This window comes from Haemaphysalis longicornis, unplaced genomic scaffold (genome assembly GCF_048455015.1).
Source record: "Haemaphysalis longicornis isolate Haplotype H1 unplaced genomic scaffold, Haemaphysalis longicornis Haplotype H1 scaffold_8, whole genome shotgun sequence".
NCBI classification, from domain to species: Eukaryota; Metazoa; Arthropoda; class Arachnida; order Ixodida; family Ixodidae; genus Haemaphysalis; species Haemaphysalis longicornis.
Genome location: NW_027526445.1, coordinates 40115034 through 40137383, shown reverse-complemented (window position 1 = coordinate 40137383; position 22350 = coordinate 40115034). Strand labels below are relative to the sequence as shown.

The 22350-nt window shown below is 44.7% G+C and overlaps 1 protein-coding gene across 5 annotated transcripts in view; it reads left to right on the top strand.

Moving 5' to 3' along the window:
• The first annotated feature begins 7245 nt into the window (after positions 1-7245).
• The window catches only part of LOC144149018 (cytochrome P450 2F3-like), a 61618-nt gene continuing 46513 nt past the window's right edge, over positions 7246-22350 (top strand). The window contains exons 1-4 of one of the 5 annotated variants that reach the window (XM_077680560.1): positions 7246-7532; positions 13860-13980; positions 16114-16189; positions 17797-18040. In XM_077680560.1, the coding sequence (XP_077536686.1) occupies positions 17817-18040 (224 nt within the window). In that variant the 5' untranslated portion in view covers positions 7246-7532; positions 13860-13980; positions 16114-16189; positions 17797-17816. The remainder of the gene's footprint in view (positions 7533-13859; positions 13981-16113; positions 16190-17796; positions 18041-22350) is intronic. The other 4 variants (XM_077680559.1, XM_077680555.1, XM_077680556.1 and 1 more) reach the window with 4 other exon arrangements.

Below are 22350 nucleotides of genomic sequence, written 5' to 3'. Positions count from 1 at the left end.
CGCACCATATAGCTTCTGGCGGCATTTGAAGAAATCAAGTGGCAAGGGTTACGAAAGGTTCCACTAGATAGGTTCCACGTTCTGCTTGGAACGCACGTGGACTAGGGAAACGCGGTTCTATAAACATTGAAGTAGGGCGCCTCGATTCACACGCGTCTTCGCCGTACGGCAGCGTTGGCATCGGGACACCCAGTTTGGAGCAGTGGAACGCGGGAAATGATTTAGGCAAACCTTTGGCGTCTTTACCTTGGGAGGTGCGCGACGCAACAGGAACAACATGAGAGGTATGCGGGAAAGCGAAGGGAGACATTTACTTGGCAAAAGTCGATAAAGACTATCGTCTTTTGACGACATTTGCAACGAAAGGATCAGATACGCGGCCAGTTTTTCTTTTGGCGAGCCCTTCACGTGGCATAAGTCCACGCGCAAGCCTGGATGATGCCGGGCGCTTCTCACAAGACGGACGTGATGTGCGTTTGTATTTCAAGTGCGATGCACTTCTTAAGCGACCCTGAACCTGCGTCCACCGGCGATGACCGCATAGCATACCCACGTGGGGGATTGGCCAGGAATCTCCTCGTCTTCCTTGGCAACGGGGGGAGATGGGTGCGGGCTGCCTGGCCGCTGACATGGCACATACCCACGTGGGGGATTGGCCAGGAATCGGGCGTGAGAAGGGCTAATGCACCCGCTTAAAGGAGTACTGACACGAAATTTCAAAGCTGAGATCCGCTCTAGCAACCAAGTACAATGACAACACAAATAGGTGTCTGTGAATAAATGCATCTTTCTTTCTTTGTAGTTGTGTGTGTGTGTGTGTGTGTGATCTCTCTTTCGCGAACATTACCGAACCGCGCAAATTCAACTCGTGCATTCGCACTTTCACATTCTTCCCCTCGGGGAAATGCGGGGAATTTTTTCTGAGTATTTTTTTCTGTTCATGGACGGCGCAACCAAGAACTTGAACAGCATTTCTGCTGACACGTTTTTACAACGTTTTTATGTTTGTAGTGAAGTGCCCCGAGCGCGGGAAAAACAAGAAGAAATCGCGGGAAAAAGACGCAGCAAGCGCGCGAGTGGCTGAGTGAAGAGGAAGAAGCGAATATCAGAATATAGAATGTACGTTCGCTCCATTTTAGAGTTTGGGCACGTGTTATTCGGTGGATGCGAATAAGCTTCATCGTGTGGTTATTCTGGAGCGCCAGGCTCTTCTCTGCTGCTTAGGGTTGCCTAAGAATGCAGCAAATGCAGTAGTTTACTTGGAAGCGCGCGTTCCTCCTCTGCTTAATAGGTTCCGGATACTGACTGTTGAAAGTTTTCTGAGAGCTTATAGCTCTGAGGTGAACAGGGAGCAATTTATCTTTATTGCATAAACAGGTGCGTGTATGGTGCACCAATGGCCCAGGTCCTTATGTCCACAAAGCACTTTGGTACAGAGCTTCCTTTCTCCATTGGGTGTAGCAATAAATCAGGTTATTCCATATACCGACAGGAGTTCACCTCTTTCTATCAATTTCCGGAACATTTTCCCCCACAAATGCTAAACTTTTCCAGCCCGGCTGCACAATCGTCTTCTCGAAGATTATTTGGCCTCCATGCAGCCAGGGGCTATAATATATACAGATGCCTCTCAACGAGAAGAAAAATCCGGTATAGGAATATTTTCCCCTTCCCTTAACTGGACCTTTTCGGTTCGTCTCGGTGATTTTATCCCCATATTCTTCGCGGAATTCCTGGCAATTGTCCTGGCGCTACGAAAGCTGGATGTTTCAATTGCATCTCCAATGATAATTTTCGATTCTTTTTCGGTATGCTTAGCCCGTTCTTCCCCTAAAGACACTCCCCTTCTGCGGACGTTTAGGTCACTCCTGCCACCTTACGTCCCGGAAATTAACCTTCTTTTGGTTCCTGGTCATGCAGGGATCATATTCAACGAGACTGCCGACTCTCTAGCAAGGATAGCACTTTCTGGGCCTGTAGTAGACGTCGTAGAGCCGACACCTTTAATAACAGCAGCTAGGTACCGTAGGATGCTGAAACTCTAAGTACGGCAAGAATCGATTTTATTATCATTAAGAGATTTTAATCATCTTAAATTCTCATGGAAACCTGAATGGTGCCCTTCACGGAACTTAGAGGTGGTTATTACAGCCTTACGTTGTCGAGTACCCAAGTTAAACAGGTATTTACACAGGTCTCGTCTGGCCCCAACAGCTGTGTGCAGCTATTGCAACGACCCGCCGCGGTGGCTCAGTGGCTAAGGCGTTGCACTGCTGAGCACGAGGTCGCGGGTTCGATTCCCGGCCGCGGCGGCCGCTTTTCTGATGGAGGCGAAAAGCAAAAACGCCCGTGTGTACGAGATTTCGGCGCACGTTAAAGATCCCCAGGTGGTCAAAATTATACCGGAGCCCTCCACTACGGCGCGCCTCATCGCCTGCGTTGCGTCGGCGCGTTAAAATCCCACGATCAATCAATCAATCAAGATATTGCAACGAAGACGAGTCTGTCGAACACTACCTCTTGACATGCCGACGTTTTTCCCGGCTGAGACGTCAGTCCCTGGAGGTGCCGCTTTACAGCTTGGGGATATCCCTAACAGTGCCGGCTTTACCATCGTTTGGGGCATCCGAAACGGGGTTCTGCCGCCAGGATGTATGCTCTGCCCTCCTGCGCTACATTGAAAATTCAAAACGATTCTCTTTATGATTGAGATTGGTCACCGTCGCTTTGATTTTCAGGTTTTTTTTCTCAAAACTTTTTCCAACCGGTCTAAATTATCTTTCCTAAGCGTCTCGTGATTAGATAACAATTCTTTTCATTTTAACCATCCTCTGTTGATTGGCCGATCCTCTGATTGGGTATGTGCCATCCCTAAAGGCGCAACAACAACAACAACAACAACAACAAGAGGTCTCGAGACAAGGGAGGCGAGAAAGAAGAGGAATGACGCTCGGGGTTCGAGAAAGATCGAGAAGCGATCGAGGGCAACCAGCGGAGCGTCTATACCCCAGGTAGCCTGGCGGACCAGCGGCAGTCGACCGGACTGCGGGTACGATTCCAAGCCGTCCTGGAAGGATTATCTTACAATTTTTACAGCCGAAAACATGGCAGAAATGTGGTATGCTGATTATAGAGATATCGAGAATGCCCATCCAACGATAACATCGGGTGTCAAGCATGTTGGTTTACAGAATCGAAACCGAAACTTGTTTGAATGATAACCTTGGACATCGTCCAAACACGGTGCACCTCCTCCCGACGTCACAGCATTTAGTTGGTGAGGCCGCCGCCGACCGTGCATGCTAGTTTTTCTTCTTTCGGACTTTATAAAATAATTTCCGACTTATCAACAGGGTAAACGATGAAAAGTGTGTTAATTTGAGCCAGTCTACGCAGTGCAAGCAAAACGGGAGCTTGACCAATTCATTTCAGGGTCCCTTTAAGGGTAGCATACAGGGAGGAAACTTTAAGGCGGTTGATGTGACTAAAATAACAATAGAATGCCGGTTGAAAAGAGCAGAGAAGGGAATGTTGCCAAAGACAGCTACCACTTGTAACAAAGGTATGTTAGATTCTTTGGGGAGATTAGACGTCATCACCCTTTACATAGGAGATACAGCTTACAATTATCACTCAGGGTAAAATGGGAAGTACTTAAGAAAACCTTCCACGTGTTTATTATAGGAAGAGCGAGACGAGAGGTAAAGAGCGTGAGAGCATGGAGGATTGAGAGAACAGGGACGTTTACGTGGCATGGGTGGCACAAGACTATCCTCATTGCAACATGTATTGCCGGGAAGTAAGCACACACCCGGCCAGTTTTTACCTGTGCACTGTGTTGCGTAATGCAAGTGTTCCCAAATTGGTCAATCATGACATTGCCTCGCTGTTGCCACAAAGGTTTCCTCAGCATGAAGAATTAAGCGACGTCTTTACAAGCGTTCGTATGAACTAAAGGTTTAAATATATGTTCAGGACGTGCGGTTCCAATTCATAAAATTTGAAATGAAAATCAAATTCGGCAACCATACACATTAGGAGTATGTCGCAGTAATGTTCACCATTAAGACCTCAAGTCCTGGTAACGAAAACGTATTGCGATGCTACAAAAAACACGAATATAACATTCATAATATCTGCGCTGCTACTTCGCAGTTGGCCCTTCTTGCTTCTGATAAGACTAAAATAATTTTCAAGTAGCCTACGGTGGAAATTAGAATCATCCATACACAACACTCAAGGGGAACAACTATATGGAAGGAGACACGTTGCTCGAGAATCTCGCATGCCTCAAGCGGTTACGCTCGTTTTCTTTTCCTTAACACAGCGGCACAAATGCAGCCTTACTGAAATACGTGAACCTGGGATAACCGCAAGTGCTAAATTTTCTAAACCACGCTCATTTAGGTAAATGCCTATATAGGGTTTTGGAATTGGAGGGCGTACGAAATGCGCAGTGTTTAATCTAACACAAATAGAAAACCTATACCCTTTCTACTCAAGTTAAGGGCAAGTGAAATAAATAAAAGTCTGCATAAAACTGACTTCTCAAAATAAACCTTGGAATTTCTGACAGTCTACACACGTCCTCACAATGCGTCTTCAGATGCAAGCTTAACGTTATAGTCTAAAAATTTAAATTTTTATTCCTTATTTGCAATTCACTGACCAGTTTTGCTGATATTGCTAAGGTCTTTTTAAAAAGCAGTATATCACGTAGATATATATCTAAATAATTGCATCAATACCAACATCAATACTACATAATCCAGGTATGTAAAACTGCGGTGAATATGGCCGTGCTGAGTGCAATGCCACATCTTTTGCTGAGATATACGCCCATGCACAGTGTCGTAATGCATAACTCAGCATCTACCATTCAGAGTTAGATGCCCACCACCCGTCTACACCAGAGGAGGGACCAGTTTGTTGGTTCTGATAATATCTTGAAATTCGCGGTGAAAATGACGCGACGAACAGAAAGAAGACGCTGCGGAGAGCAGACTAGCAGACGGAGACCAATTTTTATGCGCATAAATAATGCTATCCCGCCGACACGTGGATAGGAACATACGAGCGTAGCAGGTGCGCTGAAAGCAGATCGCAAAAAATAGTCGCTATGCATCTGTACCTGACAAGCTCTCCAGGCCCTGTGGCCACCTGAACTGCGCACGAAAACAAGAGAGCTGCAAGTGACGCCGCAATCACCAAAATAGGTTCACCACCTGTACGGAAGGAAGGGTTTATAAAATTCTTCTCGAACACGAAATTTTTCTGGGGCCTGCAGAGGTTAAAATTATGAGGCCAGTGAAAATTTTCTTGTTGAGAGATTAATTCAAGAAATCTATGGTAACTTAGAAAGGGGTCTCAGCAGACACCAGAAGCTTGTGGTCTCAGCAGAGACCAGAAGCGCACCCAGAGACCAGAAAGATTCGGTCACCGTTGCTTGCGTTGAATTTTAGTTCAGCGAATATGTCAGAAATTTAACGTGTTTATTCGCGGATAACGCGTTTTTATGCTGCTTGAAATGCTTGCGATCCGGCAATATATTGTCAGGGTGCTCCGTCGGCTAAGTCGTTTGCGCAGGGTGCGTAATTTCGCCCGTGGGCTGCTGTGCCGTTTGAGCAGTGGGATTGGTAAAACGCAGGTGGTGTTGAGCGCAGCGCCGTTCTCGACGGTCAGGTCTGCTTCCGGTAATTCACCCGTGGCGAATTGTTGTTTTGGCTTTCGTGGCTGATTATGCTCGACACGGCGCCATACGAGATGCGTCATCTGGATCCGAACGCTGTGCTACGGGCGTGGGGCTGGGATCGCTCCTTTGTTGTCTTTGTTCGGTAAAGAAAAATATTAGAAAGTTTTTTGCCACACTCGCATATTGCAGAAATGCGAAATATCTGCACATCGAGAGTATGTAAATAAGACAAATTTAAATGTATACAAACGTATGGAAGCCGTAAATATACAGTCATTAATCGAAAAAAAGCAACTAATCAGTAATTACAGTATTAAAAATAATTAAGATATAAAGAGAAATAAATGCCGTTAAACCCTCGAATAAATCAATATCGCTGGTATCTCGCAAGAGTGGTTGAGCGAAGGAGAAAGTCAATATACTGAAACAATATGGTTGAAATCATGTTTAAGGTCTTTTTCAATCCTTCTAATAATCGGGCTCCTGGTATGCAGCCTCTGCTTTATAACTGCGTAATATGTAATCAACAAATGGTCAGTTTTCGTGCTTCGGAGGTACATTTTTTGAAGTGGCTTCATACACCTGCATTTCCGCCGCGCTGTGCTGCGACGCTGGCCGCCATTAATTTCAAGGGTGCCGGGAATCAGGAATACAGCTTATTCTGATTGCGTATATATCTTTGTGAAACAACTGAGAATGTGAAATAAAAACCGGGCAAGATTCATTAAACAAATACTAAATGGCTTCAGTTGAGGCAGTGTAAACTTGCCAGACGGCCTGCAGGCGTCCAAAAATAAGCAAAGACAGTTGGTCATTGCCATATTAGGTTTGTTCATAGAACATCTGTCACAGCTAATCTAAATATAACGAATACCTTTAAGTTTCTTCTGGTCGTACTTAGCCTGATTCTAATATCCATTACCGCATTACCAGAGGACCATGACACGTCCCCTTCAGAGATATGTGTACACATTTATTACCCCTGGTATACGTGCCTTGTTTGTTTGTTTGTTTGTATGTTTGTATTTTTTGCATTTAATCTTCTTGGGCCCCCCTGCTTGTCCCTAACTATGATCTGCAGTATGTAACAAATAAATAAATACATAAATTTGTGGTCTTTCTCATGCTTTTATTGCGTTAGATTTGACCCACAAACACATTAAATAAAACATGGCCAAAAATGTAGACTCTCATTCTCCCGGCCTTTGTTAAAGTTAGGGCAGAAGAAGGGCGACTGAGTTATTGTAGTGTATTATATATTTGAGGGTACTGTGAATATGCCGGGATATTGCAGGGACGGATTGTATGAGCATTTAGTACCAAGCAATATATACAATAAGTTAAAAGGTAGAAAAAATTTCAGAAGAGTAATTACAGGGTGAATAAAACACAACATTGAGAAGCAAATATTGAAAAGACCGAAGGAAAGATCCATGTTGGCCGAGTTTTTAAGCTGAACAGCTGGAAAAGAGACACATGGCGCACGAAAATAAGTGGGTGAACCTCTTCTTTATGGTGTCATTTCACGATCGTTTTTATGGAATGAGCCCGCTCTTGCAAAAGCGTAAAACGTAAACAGCAGGTGCTCGGTTTTGTCGCTTTCATGCTTAGTTTGAAAACCTCATCGGCCTACATTTTTGGTGGAAACTGACCTAGTATTGACTCTGGGTTTTTAGGGAAATGACGGCGGCAAGCCACACAAAACGCGACTACAGAGACCATAGGGGCTTGATTTTCCAGCTGGTGTTTGCTGCGATGCTTTTAAACTAGGCACTAAGCCAGTGCAAGCGGTGCCTCAGTGCTTCCCAACACATTGAACTCCTACTTCCGGTTGCCCGAGGTGAGTTCCGCTTAGCGGTGGCTCATTTTCGTTATTAGGCAGTGTGAAGAAAGGCGTTTTGCAAACCTGCCTTGTCTATTCTCCGATTCCTGCCACTTTCAATGATAGCGGCATTATGTGTAGAAGCTGCGGTTGCGTTGATGTCTGCTAGAGGCAATTTCTGTTTGTGGCACACGCTCTCCACGACGTATTGAGTTTGTTTACTTCTTTAGCGTGTTATTCAAGAAATCATACATATTTTATTGTCCTTATATACGACCGCATGTACCGATCACAAAAAAACAAAAATAGATGCCGTGGCCAGTATTCATGGCTTTTCGGAGAACGCCCGCATTTTTATTTAATTACGCATTTATTTACCATTTTTATTACTCTTTATGTATTCCAGCATGCATAAGAAAGAAACAGTACCAAAACGCGATCTGTTTTGTCTGTTTCAACATTCTACTCTAACACTGTTAGTTAAAACATGCACTGGTTGATGCTTGTATTATAGGAGGTCCCCCTGCAGTATTTGACTTCGGGACCTCCTCCTGTATATACCCATTTTATGTACTTTCCTTGTGTTGAATAAAGTACCATCGAATCGAATCGAACGAAACCCGATTTTACGAATTTCCCAACTTAATGAACAAACTCCGATCACCCGCAGATTGCTCTGCGACTCAATACTTTTAGGAACTCGAATAACAAAACAGTTCAATGCCATTTCCGATTTAATGAAGTATTTAAACAGACACTTCCAAAAAGCAGCAATTTCGAATGTGCTTCGTCGGACGTTGCGAAGATTATTCGACAGGTCGCCGTCACCTGCTTCAAGCACACCTGCTTCATTACGTCCCCTGCCAAGGCCGACTCGGGCTCCGCAAGCACTATACTCGAGCAAGAAGAAAAAAATCCCGGCCATTTCCTGGGAACACCTTCGACGGCTTAACGATGTGGCAGCCGATCCGAGCTTTTACGACTATTTGAGTACCGACACGACGGATGCTTTGAACGGAGAACAAATCGCACAGTCAGTTTCTGGCACACAAGAACTGTCAGACGATGCTGGCGACGGAGAAACTGCTGAAGCTCGGTGGCCTGCTGAAGGCCATGTGATGAACGCTATTGACCTGCTCAGGCGCTTTGATGGCGCTGTTCACGAATTAACCAAGAACGCCTTGAAAGTGCTTGCGTGCTACGAAAACTCTGACCGCATAGTGATAACGAAGCGCACACAAGCAAAAATCGAATGCTTTTTTGCATTGAAATAGATTCGTTTTCTCCACAACCACTGGCGTTTTATTGATATTACTTTCCCCACAAACATTTAGCGCATCGCTAGATTATCGGAAGGCGAGCTCCACAGCAATTACTATGTCATGGTAGCTGCTTGGATGCGCCTTCCTTTAAAAATTGAATTTATGGAATGAACTGCTTGTAAAATGACAGTCCCAATTTTACCAAGCTTTCGATTTAACGAAATAATTAGCGGTTCCCGGTAACGTCATTATATTTGGTTTTAACTTTACTTCTAAAAAAAGAAGCTTTATTCGAGAACCACACCACGTTTGTAGGACATAACATATTCGGCAATTTATGATTCAAATTATCCGTGCCCAATTTTCACATGTACCTTAAACCCAAATCGTACTATAATCACTTCAGAAACAAGCGCATTGCATTTTCCTGCAGCCTCGAATATCTGCTTAGAAACGGTATTAATTCATGGTGCCATCATGCCTCATATAACCCGCTGACGCTAACTCATGACGCTAAAAATTAAAGTAATCAAAATACAATCGCTATGTGGAATAATGTGGTTCCCGGATTCTTCTTCCTCATTTAAGCACCTATTCAATGACTGAAACAAGTTTGTACCGGATATATAAAGACAAATTCGCTTACACCTTTTCCATCATGTATTGAATCTGGCAATGGGTTTGGGACAATTGTTTTTTTTAAATAACCGATTATTGTTCATAAAGCTACGTTGGGCTTGATCCATACCAAAATTTCAACAAGAAAACTTGTACAAATATGGATTTTTGAAGCGCAGTTCAAATGCCAGGTTCATAAATAGAATACTAATTCTGCTAAAATGTTTAGAATAATTTAAGAGTTTCGTCCTGGTAGCACATCAATAGAAAGTCTTCGTTTTCGCACTAAAAGAACCCCACAAACATGTTTTGAAAGTGGTATGTTATAAATACACCAAATGAGAAGAACATGAAACAAGTTATGAAAAACTCTGAAAAGTTCCTTGAAAAATTTTAGTTGCTACCTGCAAATTTTCGCACATTGCGTTTGGTCCAGGCTACCCTGCCTGCTCCTCCAAGTCTCCTGCAACTTCATGGTCGGACTAAATGCCAAAGCAGAACCTTTTTTCAATTGTATTTCACAAATATCTTCGTAGGGTATTGGTTTGTCTCACGCCGGTCTCATGAAAAGTTGAAGTACATGACTTCTTTGGTTACAAATCGGTTCACACAGCAGCACCAATAACAGGAGTTTCGACTTGCAAAGCGCTAAGAAAACCGCCGAAGGGAAAGTTTTGCAATCTTGAACATGATTGCGGTCATTTTATTTCATCTGATTTGCATTTCGAGTCAAACAAGTCCATCTTGGTTACCACAGGGAAAGCCCTCTCGGCGGCGTGTTTCGGTGCTTGAGCGAAAGGCATAAAGTCCTTCCGTTGCAGTTGCTAGAATCTCGGTAATTGTTTGACCGTGCGTCACAAAAAATCGAACACAAAATCGCCTAGCAGTGAAGTGTGATTCTAATGAGAAAATAGTTGTGTCGGGTAACAGAAATGCGTTTTGAAATGGGAGCATTGAATGGCCCACCGAGGGAAAATGTACAGTTCGGCGTCATGCGCGGTCTTTAGCCGGCTCCTACATTTTCCCTGGCTGCGACGTGTTCCCTAGTGCTTGCCTCGAACATTGCGCAAAAAGCATGGAGGGCACCCATTCGCCGACATTCGCTCCATAGACTGTGTCTCAAAAACACTAGAAAAGGTACTTGGCGCGTGCTTCTCTTTCACGTCCTAGCGTCGTGCAAGGTGTTGAAATTTGGTCCAGCCGCACAGCAGCAGTCAGCAAAGCCGTGTCCTGTGTGCCGTGCGATGATAAGGCTTCCTTTTAATAATTATTTCGAATTCCACCGCTTGTAATTGCCTAGGTGTCTTTGGAGCTTTCTCTCATTAAGTAAGCTGACGTGCTGAAAATAATTGACGAGCTTAAAACTTCAAATTTGTTAGTTGAAAGTTCAACATCAGTTCTCTCCGTCCACTACACTGACCTAAGTGACTGTTGAATGTTGTCAAAAATTTAAGGGACGGGGGGGTGGTAGTAATTATACTCATTGTTTTAATAGCCATCACAGCGGAAATTCGGGAAGCGGCGGTATTTGACAGTTGGAGGACCATACTCTGATATTAAACCTTGAAGTCTTGGTTTGGTTCCCTTTTGAAGGTTTGCAAAAGCCTACGAGATACCACATTTTCATCCCTGTTTATGGGACACCCGCGAAAAACATAAAAACCCAACCATGCCAGAAAATGTTACGCAAGACTACTCGTCATCTACAGGTATTTTTTTTGGTTGGTGAAATGCCTGTACAGTAGAGTCTTAATAAACGGAAATCGCTTAAACGGAATTACCGCTTAAGCGGAACAGTAGCTTGTGATTTGGTTGATCTTATATTCAGATAACGTAACAAAAACTTTCGGTAGTCGGAACTAAACGTTTCTCGTCACGATGTAAATGAAAGCGAAAACGGAACTTCTCGTTGACTCATTGCCATGAGCATCAGCTTTTCCCGGTTCCGCTTGTTTCACTTTTATTTTTTCTTTAGCCTTGTTACGCTTGTAAGCCTTGCCTTATTAGTAGTCGTTAGTCTCGTTAATTATCTGTGTTGCAGCGCATCGATGAGGGAGTTATTCGAGCCCCCAAAGCCCGTTTCCGCGAGGGTCTCCTGCCCAGCATGCTGGTGTGCATGAGCCAGAATAAGGAGTAGAGAATGGGCATTCTTTGCGCCACTCACCTTATTGGCGATGCCTGGAGGTAGCTGACTGACGCTATAGCAAATTAATTCAGGCATGCATGATTGGACTGTTCTCAAGTGTCATCCTACTTGCCAGACTAGAGAGAAGGTCACAGTGAAGATGCCATTGAGAGGCAGGAGGTAATAGAGCGGTGTGCTTTAAAGGAAATCCCTCTGGCCTGTGATGAGTAAATGCACATTGTGGAACATCGTGAGATTCTTAGGGGCGACCTAGCCAGCACTCCGCCGTAGGCCACCACACTAGCTCCGGGCGTGTCAAACACGTGGGCCGCGCACCTAGAGCGGCCAAGCGAGGTTCGCCGATACGAGAACACACTACACTGTAGTGCCGAAGCACACCCGTTTATTTGGGAACTCGCAAAGAATCATAATGGGAAACAGCGCAAAAACAAAACTTGGACAAGAAAGACAACGGGACGAAGCGCTACTAGCAACTGAAGCGTTTAATCGTCAAAACACACAAATATATACACACAATATATACACCCACAAATATATACACCAAAGAATGCAAGCCCAAAGCTCGATGGCGTTCACGAATCACGCCAATGTGGTCGTGATCGCGAACGGGAGGCAGGCACTGACAGCACGCGAGAACAAAGTCTCCACCTGAGGTACTTGGCACGCCGCAGCCGTCATTCCGCCGATGTCACCGAGACTGGACCTTCTATCAGACTCTCTCTCTATCACCCGCACGCACATGCTCGCGCAGCCAGCGTGCCTATCCAGCGCACGGACGGGTGGTGCCATCCATCGGGGGTGCCGACGAACCAGCGCGACGCGTCTCTCACCGAAGCACGCGGCGGCTCGGGATCGGGGGTCGCGGTTCTCCACGACTCCCACAATATCGACAGGGATGTTGCGACTTGCCCTGACAACACAGAGGAGAGCATTGTTGCAAAGGTGTGCGATAGAGAGGAGAACAAGGAGGATGAGCTGCAAGATGAATCTGAAGATGTAGCTACCCTAGAAACTACCACACTTCAAGGAGCACAGTCAGCTGTGTAGTATCTAAGAAAGTTTTTTCAGAAGGAACCAGGATCTGAAACGTTTGTCCAAAGCTTACGTGCAATGAAAGAAAAACGATCCTGAAGATGCAGTTGCAAGGGTTCCGATAACAAAGTTGCGTTTTTTTCGGGCACGGTAACGAATTGATGCCAAAAAAAACTTTTTGATGCTGTGACTAAACCTCTTGTAGTTTTTTTTTGCTTTCTGAAAAAATATCAACTACATTCACCTTCTAGGGCTTAGATTTACGAGGAATGGTATTGAAAGTGTGTACGCACATAAATTTGTACTTTTGCACTGCCCATCCAGTAAACAGACCCTCTATTAAATTGGACTAATTTTTTCGGCCCCTTGAAGATCCGTTTATTGACAGTCTACTGTACTACTAAAAATGTAGCCTCATGTCTGGACCGAACCCTCTCCAGTCCATGTTGTAAGGACGTGCGCTTCGGTGATGTTCAAAGAGCCGAAGTTTGCTTCATGACTATATTTATCAAGTCGGTGGTTGAAATGCTTCACCTTCTTTGGGCCCTTTTTTGGGGTCAAGTGGCCGGCTACTTTTTAACCATTCAACAATGTTTCGTGCCTTAGCCCTTTCAAATTCCTTTAAGAGTAAGAACGATTTAGGCAGCAGCCTAGAATAAACCGTGTAATGACTTGTACCGTCACAAAAAACACGTATTTATTTACACAGACGCGTTTGATATATCCAGTTGTGTGATAAGCATCACGTTTCCTAGGGAATTTAGAAAATTCAGGGAAAGAAAGAAATCGCAATAAAAAATATTAGAACAGTAAGAAATGGCTCTGGTTTAGCGCTCCTAAACCTAGTTATCAGGAGCGAGAGCAAACACTGTGCACACAGTAGTTCGTAGATTTTGCCTTAGCTTGAGATTTTGTAGCCTGCCGTCTGTAAATATATCTACTGGATGGCTGGGCTCCTCTTTTTGCTTTCGTTGAAGGGCGCGCACAGAGAGCGCCAACTGTTTCCAGACATAAACAATTATCACAGTGCGGATTTTACGCCGCTCTGAGGTGAAATAGGTAACTACTACTTATGTCTGCATTGTGCAGCTGTAGACGATGATACAACGTTTCCAGTTTACGAGGGAACAGTCTCGGGAATCTCAACTTCACTTCTGAGTCAAAACTGTACAGAAAGCAGCGGGAATTTTGCAAGTTACTCCACAGGCGGTTTCTTTCAGTCACGGCAAAGTGCTGAGCTATGGCAGAAGCTTCTGCTTTCGTAAAACACACCTTGCGGTATTTCAGGTGCAGAAGGCCTTTACGGGCCGCTTCGTGGACGTTTTGGTTCCCTTTGATGCCGCTGTGTCCAGGTATCCACTGGAACCTGATATTGTGTCCAGCCTTGGAGCGACGCCGAATCTGCACGGTGATAATTGTTCTTGTGTGGGAACAGTTGAACACATTTTATTAGAATGTGCCGCCTACACGGAACCGCGATCCCACTTCTTTGAAAACATTGAGCGTCTAGAACAGGGCCCAATAACTCTCAAGGTTATATTAGGACTGTGGATTTGTCCCTCAAAGCAGCGCCAAGCTCTTCTGAGTCTGTTCTCTTATTTGGATGCCATTGACGTGCTTTCCAAATTGTAAATTACGCGGCCCAACTTAGACCAAAAACCAAATTTGTGAAAGTCTGTTATCGCGCGAAGCCCACGACCATTTTTTTTCTTTTTCTTTTTTGTCCACCTCTTTCTTGGGCCTTTTCTTCCCCTCTCCCTATACCTTAGCAGATGAGCATGTAGGAGGCTGTAAACGCCGGCAAACCTATCTGCTTTTTCAATAAAGAGCTTTCTCTCTCTCTCTGTCTCCAGCTGGCGCGGCATCGCCCGCGAGACTTAAAAACTATGTGCTGGCAAAGCAGCGCGTTTGCGCGCGTGCATTATGCGCTTCTCTAGTCTTTGTTTTTGCAAAGTAAATGAGCGCAGTATTGTCATATATCTGTCGGTGAACTTCGCCCAGTCACGTGGTACTACGGCGAAGCTCTGATCAAGCGAAGCGGTAAGAAAGGTGCAGCTTGTGCGGCAACAGCTGAAGGTCATTATGAGACGACGAATCAGCGCAAGAGATGTAGCGTTTTAGAGCTATCGCTCTAAAAACACAAGGCCGAAATAAACTATCGCCTTCGATGCTTAGGACGGACAATTAAAACCTGTAAACTCTTGTATCTGAAAATAATTTAATATTCGCGAAGTTAGGTCACTTGGTCGCTGGAATCGTGTAACGATGAGAATTTGGCGAGAATAAAAGGTAAACCCTTCGTACCCGACAAAAATGAAAATGGTATATGTAGACTGGCTTAGCTATTTATAATGAAACCTTTCAATTAAAACTCTAAACAAAAGGTCCACTGACAGTGTATCTCTATTAGTGAACAGTTCAGGAAATTGTTCAGAATTGTTTTGCCTATAAGTTCAATAACTGGAGTCCAAGAAATTGGGCTTGAAAGTTTGTGAGAAATTTTGCCGGGGGTGTAATCGTACCTAAGCAAGCATACGCAGTTTCGTTCATTTTGACGTGTTGTTTCTTGTGTATTTCTGTGTACTGTATTTATTTTTTGTTGTGTGGTTGAGAACCTGTTAAATCCTATAATGCCAAAAACAATGAACGCATCATCGCCGCGAAAGCCAAGAGAAATTGTTTTCGCGCCTGTGAAGGTCCACTTGATGCTGCACAAGATCATTGTGCACTTCTTTGTGACAATTTTCTTTGTATTTGGGATAACACACTGAGGAGCTTTGCTGGTCATTTACCTTTGTATGAAAGTGTGGGTTCTAAAAACAGCCAATGGCTTTGACACTAACGAGCGGTATGGCCGAATGGTTCGCGATTAAAGCAGATCGGCTTGTCATCTCGGGCGCGCCGTTTTTCAGTATCCTTGGGCCGACGCCAAGGGTACCGACAAGAGCTGCTAGTATGGTCAGGAAAACTACGGTTGGCAACCTGAATCCGGCGGCTGACCACGTGCACAATCAACAGGCCTAGATTAACAAGCTGTTCGCCAATGACGTTTTCTATCATTGTCGTAGTCGGCACAGCCAAATCGACGAGGCGGTGTGGTGGAGTAGCGGTGTGCCGGAGTAATTTCTGGCGGATTATTTTTGTCAGGCTTTCTTACGCAGGTCCCCAAAAGAGTCAGTTGAAGAAGAAGAAGAAGAGAAACTTTATTAAGGAAAAATAAATATTGTGGGGTGGCTTCCTAGTGAGGTCGTTCACGGGAAATCCTGGCGCTGGCTATTTGGGAAACCAAGATATACTGGTTCTCAAGGAAACGGCTGGATAACATGCCTTCCCACTGCTCACGGGAATACGGTCCGTTTTTGGGGATGGTGATAGGCAGGAGGATATTGTCGTCTACTTGGGATGCTTTAGGAGTTGATGTGGAATGCAACGACATTTGGCTTGCTCAAAGGAACGCCATTGCGTGATGATCGCTCCGACGGCAAGTTAGTTTTTAAGGCGAGCCTATTGAATGCGCCACCTCCAATTCCCTCCAACGCAGGACTGACCATATCGGCTCCCAAGATTGCGATGTGCAATTTTTGAAATCTTCCGAAGACGTCTGTCATATCCACAAGGTATCATTCAGTCGCCTCTCACCGCGGATGCAAATTATTTTTGGTGGACTACTCACCATCTGTTGACTTCGTGAAGATGTTCAATAATTTGTCTTTCACGACTCTTCCACTTTTAGATGTCCGCTTTATGGGTCTCGTGCCCAACTTCTGCAGTACTTTGAGAAGAAGGATAACGTCTCAGTGCATAACACTGGAATCTTCTCAAGTGTGGCAATCTACATGCTTATGTATTTGAAGCTTAATAGCCTCGGGGGAGCCCAGTGATATGAGATATGTGGCGAGCAGTTGAAGGGGTAAGCGAATATATCTACTTAGGCCAAGTAGTGACCCCAGATCCCAACCATGAGGCAGAGATAATTAGAAGGATAAGAATGGGGTGGAGTGCATTCGGCAGGCATTCTCAGATAATGAATGGCAGCCTACCATTTTTCCTGAAGAAGAAAGTGTATGACAGCTGCATCTTACCAGTGCTCACTAACGGGCAGAAACCATGAGGCTCACTAAAAGGGTTCAACTTAAATTGAGGACGACTCAAGGAGCAATGGAATGGAAGATGATTGGTGTAACATTAAGGGACAAGAAGAGCGCGCGGTGTGTCAGGGAACAAACGCGTTTAAAGAACACTTCAGTAAAAATTAGGAAGAAGAAATGGGCATGGGTATGGCATGTAATGAGAAAGCAAAATAACCGTTTATCATTAAGGGTAACAGTGGATTTCTAAAAGAGGAAAGCATGGCATGGGGTGGCAGAAAGTTAGGTGGGAAGATGACATCAACGAGTCTGCAGGGATAAATTGGTCGCAGTTACCACAGGACCGGAATATTTGGAGATCTATAGCAGAGGCCTTGGCCCTCCACTGGGCGTAGACAGGCTGGTGGTGGGGGTGGTGATGATGATGATGATATTTTAAGCACGTCATTGTCCTGAACTACATTCGTGCCGCAGTATGTTGCGGGAGTGCGAGGTTGACTGCGTAGAATGAGCGGAGGTTTGGCCATGACCTATGTATATTTTGGATCTTGAATGTAAGGCACGAAGAGGCACCTGAGAGGGACGCCGTCCAGAACATGACAGCTGCCGCGAATTTGTGACGTCGTCAGTGGGGTGACTACAGACGCACCAGGTGTGCTTACTTGACAGCTTTGTGGCCTAATTGCACCAGCATACAGAAATGATGGTTTCCTTGCTGAAACGGTTGACTAGGGTAGCTTGAGACGAATGCTGTACAAGAAGCCCGTGCGTTCTCACTCGTGATATTGAACCGCCCAAATGGAAAATTTATTCCGCTTCATCGTTGTCCATCCTCCTCTTTTGGCATTGTACTGGCATTTTTTAGAGAAAAAAACTTGTGGAGGTCTAGTTGCATAATACACCCTCTTCAAACAAACTATCGAGCACAGCTACAAAGAAATGCCCTAATATATTTGGTGGTTCCAAAGAAATAAACAATACAAATGCTCTAACGAGACTCTTTTTCTTCAAACAAATCAATTCAATAAACCATGATAATTTTTGGAATGAAAGAGGGCATGTCAGAGAGAGAAGTTGTTATATGCGTAATTTTTTTGTTTCTAGACATAATAAAGTAGTAAATTGTTTTGGCGCAGGAAATACTTCAGCGTGCAGTATGCCTTCGGATATGATTTTCATCACCTGTGGACTAGTGATTCTTGTGTGGCTTCTAATATTTCTGCACGGGAAAAAAGCCATACACAAACGCATTCCACCAGGAGCACGCCTACCGCCAATGCCCAAGGCAAACAGCCTGTGGGGCCACGTGGAACTACTGGCCTACGGCTTTCACAGAAGGGAAGCTTTGAAATGGGCAAATGACCACGGGCCGGTGTTTCGGTGAGCAGATATCTCTGGGCAATAATGCAAACAAATGAAAAATGTGAATGGCATTACACTTTTTTTTAGAATTTAGGTAACATGGTGCTTTTTAGATACAGAATAGATAATTCAATAAACACGATTACGAAATTACTCATAACCCTGACGAGGTGAAAAGCCTGATAATCGCTATGGCTATGGGCTCAAATAAAATAACTTAGCCAGCCGAAAGTGAAGCAGCTAAAGCTTCAGGCAAGGACAATCAAAATGTCTCCGTCATTGCCACACCGTTTGTTTCTGCGTAGCGTCGCAGTAAACACTCTCCAGAGCACAAATGAAACGCATTCAAGTTCTTTTCTAATATTCGGGAGCCCAAGTAGAAGAGAGAGAAAACAACAGAAAGAAAAATCCAAATTGATGTCTCCCGTAGCGGAAAAACACCTGAATTCTTTGAGCGTAAGTGTTGATGTATTGCCATGAATTGACCTCACTGGTTTCACCGCTTTTTATGTTACATTCTTCTCCAATCTGTACAAACAATTCCCTAATTTAGTGGGGCTAACCTCCTCCGTATTCATTTGAGTTTTCTCTGTGTGTGCACATGTCTCCTGCGAATCATTACTACAATTAGCCAAAATGTCCAACCTGAGAGCGATGATTTGGGCACGAGTGAAAACAAACCCGCCGTGCATACATTTCAAGAAGTTGGCAAAGAGTTAAAAAGGCGGCAATGAATTAGACTGCCAGCTTAATGTATAAATGTAAAATATATATACATATATATATATATATATATATATATATATATATATATATATATATATATATATATATATATATATATATATATATATATATATATATATATATATATATATATATATATATATATATATATATATATTTATATATATATATATATATATATATAAAGAAAGCCACGAGGTGAGAACGCCAAGTAAGGGAAGGGCAGCGCGTAATTTGCGTTGCTTTGCGAGAGAAAGCGAATTCGGGACTAGCACTAAGTAAATCAATGGACATAAAGTTGCGCTCCCGCTAGGAATCGAACTGGTCATCGCTGGTGTTCTTGCTGGTACGCTTGCTGACTGTGTTCGTTGAAGGAGGCAGTTCATCGTGCGTTTGAACGTACGAGACGGTTTGTTCAGACGATGGGCAAAGTCAAAAACAGGTAGAGAAAGTCAGGGGTAAAACAGCTGTTTTTACTTAACAAATTATTCATCGCGATTTGTTAAGAGGCGGAGTGAAGGGCTGTAAGCGCTGTAAGCCACTAGAGTGTACCGCATGTACAGTGAAGCGCGCACAAGTCTTTTGTAATATCGTGTTTGATGTCAGGTCCCGTGAGTCACTTGCATCGCATATTGCACGATCTCAATCTCTCAGCCGCTCAGCAATTTCACCCAGCATGCTCGTGGTAACACTGTGGAGCCGCTTACCTTACCGACTCTCCAGCACTTAAAAGAAGTACAAGAACTACAACTCTTACCTGCATATTTGCCTCGCCATCTGTTTTCTCGCCTCATGGCAGAACGTTCCTGGGTGCTGCCTTGCATTATCAGAAATCGGGGCTATAGGTTGTTTGGGTACACAAGGAAGATTAGCGCCGACGAAACTTGGCTTTCGTGGTGCTACGTCAGCCCTGTTTCAGATCGCTGTTTTGCTGCGATGTCGCGGTTTCCCACGAGTTGTCCCGTTGTCGTTACACGCGAATTCACCTTCATTGTGGATTCTTTCAGTTTTGGATTGTGCAGTAAACGCTCTACTCACTTTTAAATCAATCGCCGTGACATGACCGGCAGCCGAATAGTCGCAGAGGAAAAAACAGATAAGAAGAACAGTGGGTACGCGAGCATAGTGCCACTAAAGTAAAAAGTTATGTGTTTCAAAAAGGAAGTTCAGATAAATTCCTCTAATGGTACACCCTCAACTCAAGGCCTTACCTTTACTGCAAGAACGCCAGTGTTCTTGCCTAATTAAAGCGTGGTCTGCAACGTCGAGCGCATTAATCCTCTAATGTCACACCCTCAACTGAAGAGCTTACCTGTATTGCAGGAAGGCTCACTGTTCTTGCTTAATTAAAGCATGGCCTGCAGCGTCGAGCGCATTTCTCGGCAGGGTTAGGTAATTTGAGGGCAGTCGTGCAGCAGATTGAGCGTGTTGCGATTAAAGGGACACTGAAGTGATATGTAAACATTGCGGGATTACTAGCGCAAATTGTAGTCCGGAGTCCCCAGGCCATGTTTCGACCACTCTGGGCGCGTTTACGCGATTTTAATTAGTAGAAAAATTAATTCGAAAATGCTGTCCTCCTCTCTTTACGCTCGCCCATTTTCTGTGGCGTTTTCGTGTGACATCGGGAGGAGCCGAGCTCGCATTTGGCTGCGCTACTGCACGGATCCTCGGCCTTCAGACAGAGTAAGTCGGCCCAGCGTTTCGTCCGCCGGCCGCCGACGGGTCGTCGCAATTCGTTCGCTCAGTTGAAACGAAGCCAGGACACGTTTGTGAATGTAATAATGTGCCTTTCTTTACTTGGTGAGTTTGTACACTGTATGTAGCTCCAAGTCAAGGTCGCTTCACACAAGCGCTGCACAAGCGCACATGCGACGCTTCGCTGACTGGTACGCCAGTAGGAAAATATAAGGCCTCTTGAAGGCGAGAGAAGAGTCAGCGAAGTCAATATAGGTACTAAGGAAATAAAATCAACTGATAGTTTTACTGTACAGCGTAAAACTAGGGTGCGGGAAGCACGTGTTTGCGCTGGGCGAAAAAGCACAGCGGCCAGCAGCACGACTACGCATCTGCGAACGCTTTTCCGTCTAAGAAATCCAATTGCTAGACGTGAGATATTGTGGAGACTTGGGGGATGCTTACTGCACAAGAGCAAAACAACAAATAGTCACCTAAGCTACTTGGAATGCTGAAAGTAAATAAAAGTGTAAACTGGTTATACGTTATATACCTTATATTTCCAAGGTCGGCAGCGCTCGCCCGTGGCCGAGTGGTTTGGAGCGCTATACTCCGTTTCATACATCATTTGCAACGCTGTGAAGGCTATATAAGTAGTCCGCAAAGAAAGAAGGTGTATCGCTCCGCGCTGTTTTCTAGCCGTGTGGTCTAACGCGTCGCTCTGGAGAAAGGACGCTGAATTTTTAAGTACATGGGTTCGAAACCGCATTCCGACGTTTTTTTTTTATTTATTTTTTATCATGTCTTCTGCGAGTTCAATTGTAAATCTTATTTCGTTCCCAGTAACCTAAACACTACGCGCATGCGGAAATGAACAGCACGTATGGGTTCATTGGATGCATACCGTGCTCATTTGTGCGGGCCGAAACAAGCTCGCACCGTTGTTTGACCAGCAATGGCGATTTTGTCGCCATGCGTTCAGGAGGCGTGGTTGATGCGTTCAGGAGGCGTGGTTGAAGTCCGAGAGCTGGACGCCATTTTTTTCAACGCTGCCTCAAAGAGTAAACAAAAAACGGCGTTCAAGGTTGCGCGGAGAGCGAAAACCTGATACGAAAGCGACGAACATAAAATACAAACTCGCATATTTCGATCGTTTGTCCGGGAACACGGGCGTTTTGTGTCAAGCTCATGATAAATATTTATGCTTTAAGATTGCCGGCGAAGCATTTATTGTTTTTGGCTCACCGCAAGCAACACACTACTTTTTGTCGCAGAAGCACAGAGCGCAAACAAGAGCGCTAGCTTTGACAGCGTTGCACTTGATGTAGGAAACGGAGTATAGGTATGTCAGCACAAGTGTTTTGCAAGTCACAAGTTCGAATCCCCGCGGGTACCTGCGTTTCTTTTTTTGTAAGTTAACTTTTTCGTTGCCCAGAGATGTTTTCTATAGTGAGTTCGCCTTTTTTTTGGGCTGCAACGTTCATTGCTCCACTAACTAGTTCACAGAACGCGCGCAGGCTGGCACTGGCGCGCTAGCGAGTTCTCGTTGGCGTGCTGTTGCCATAAGCACCGACTGCTTGCGGGCAGTGGGCACAGGCCAGAATCAACAGTCCCTTGGCCTGGTGCGAACATGCTTTTTACGATACAGGCATGAGTGAGGAAAGCTCCAAATATAGGGGAAAAAGCGCATGGCATTTGAGCGTCTGCGGGGACGCAGAGGGCGTTCATGCACTGCGTAGGCCTCGGCTAGTGAATGCTGCGATTCCAAGCCATCCTGGGAGGCTTATCTTATGCATTTTACAGCCGACAACGGCAGAAGCGCGGTACAATGATTACTGAGATATTGAGAATGCCCATCCAACAACGCCATTGGCTGTGTTTTACAGAACCGAAACCGAAACCGA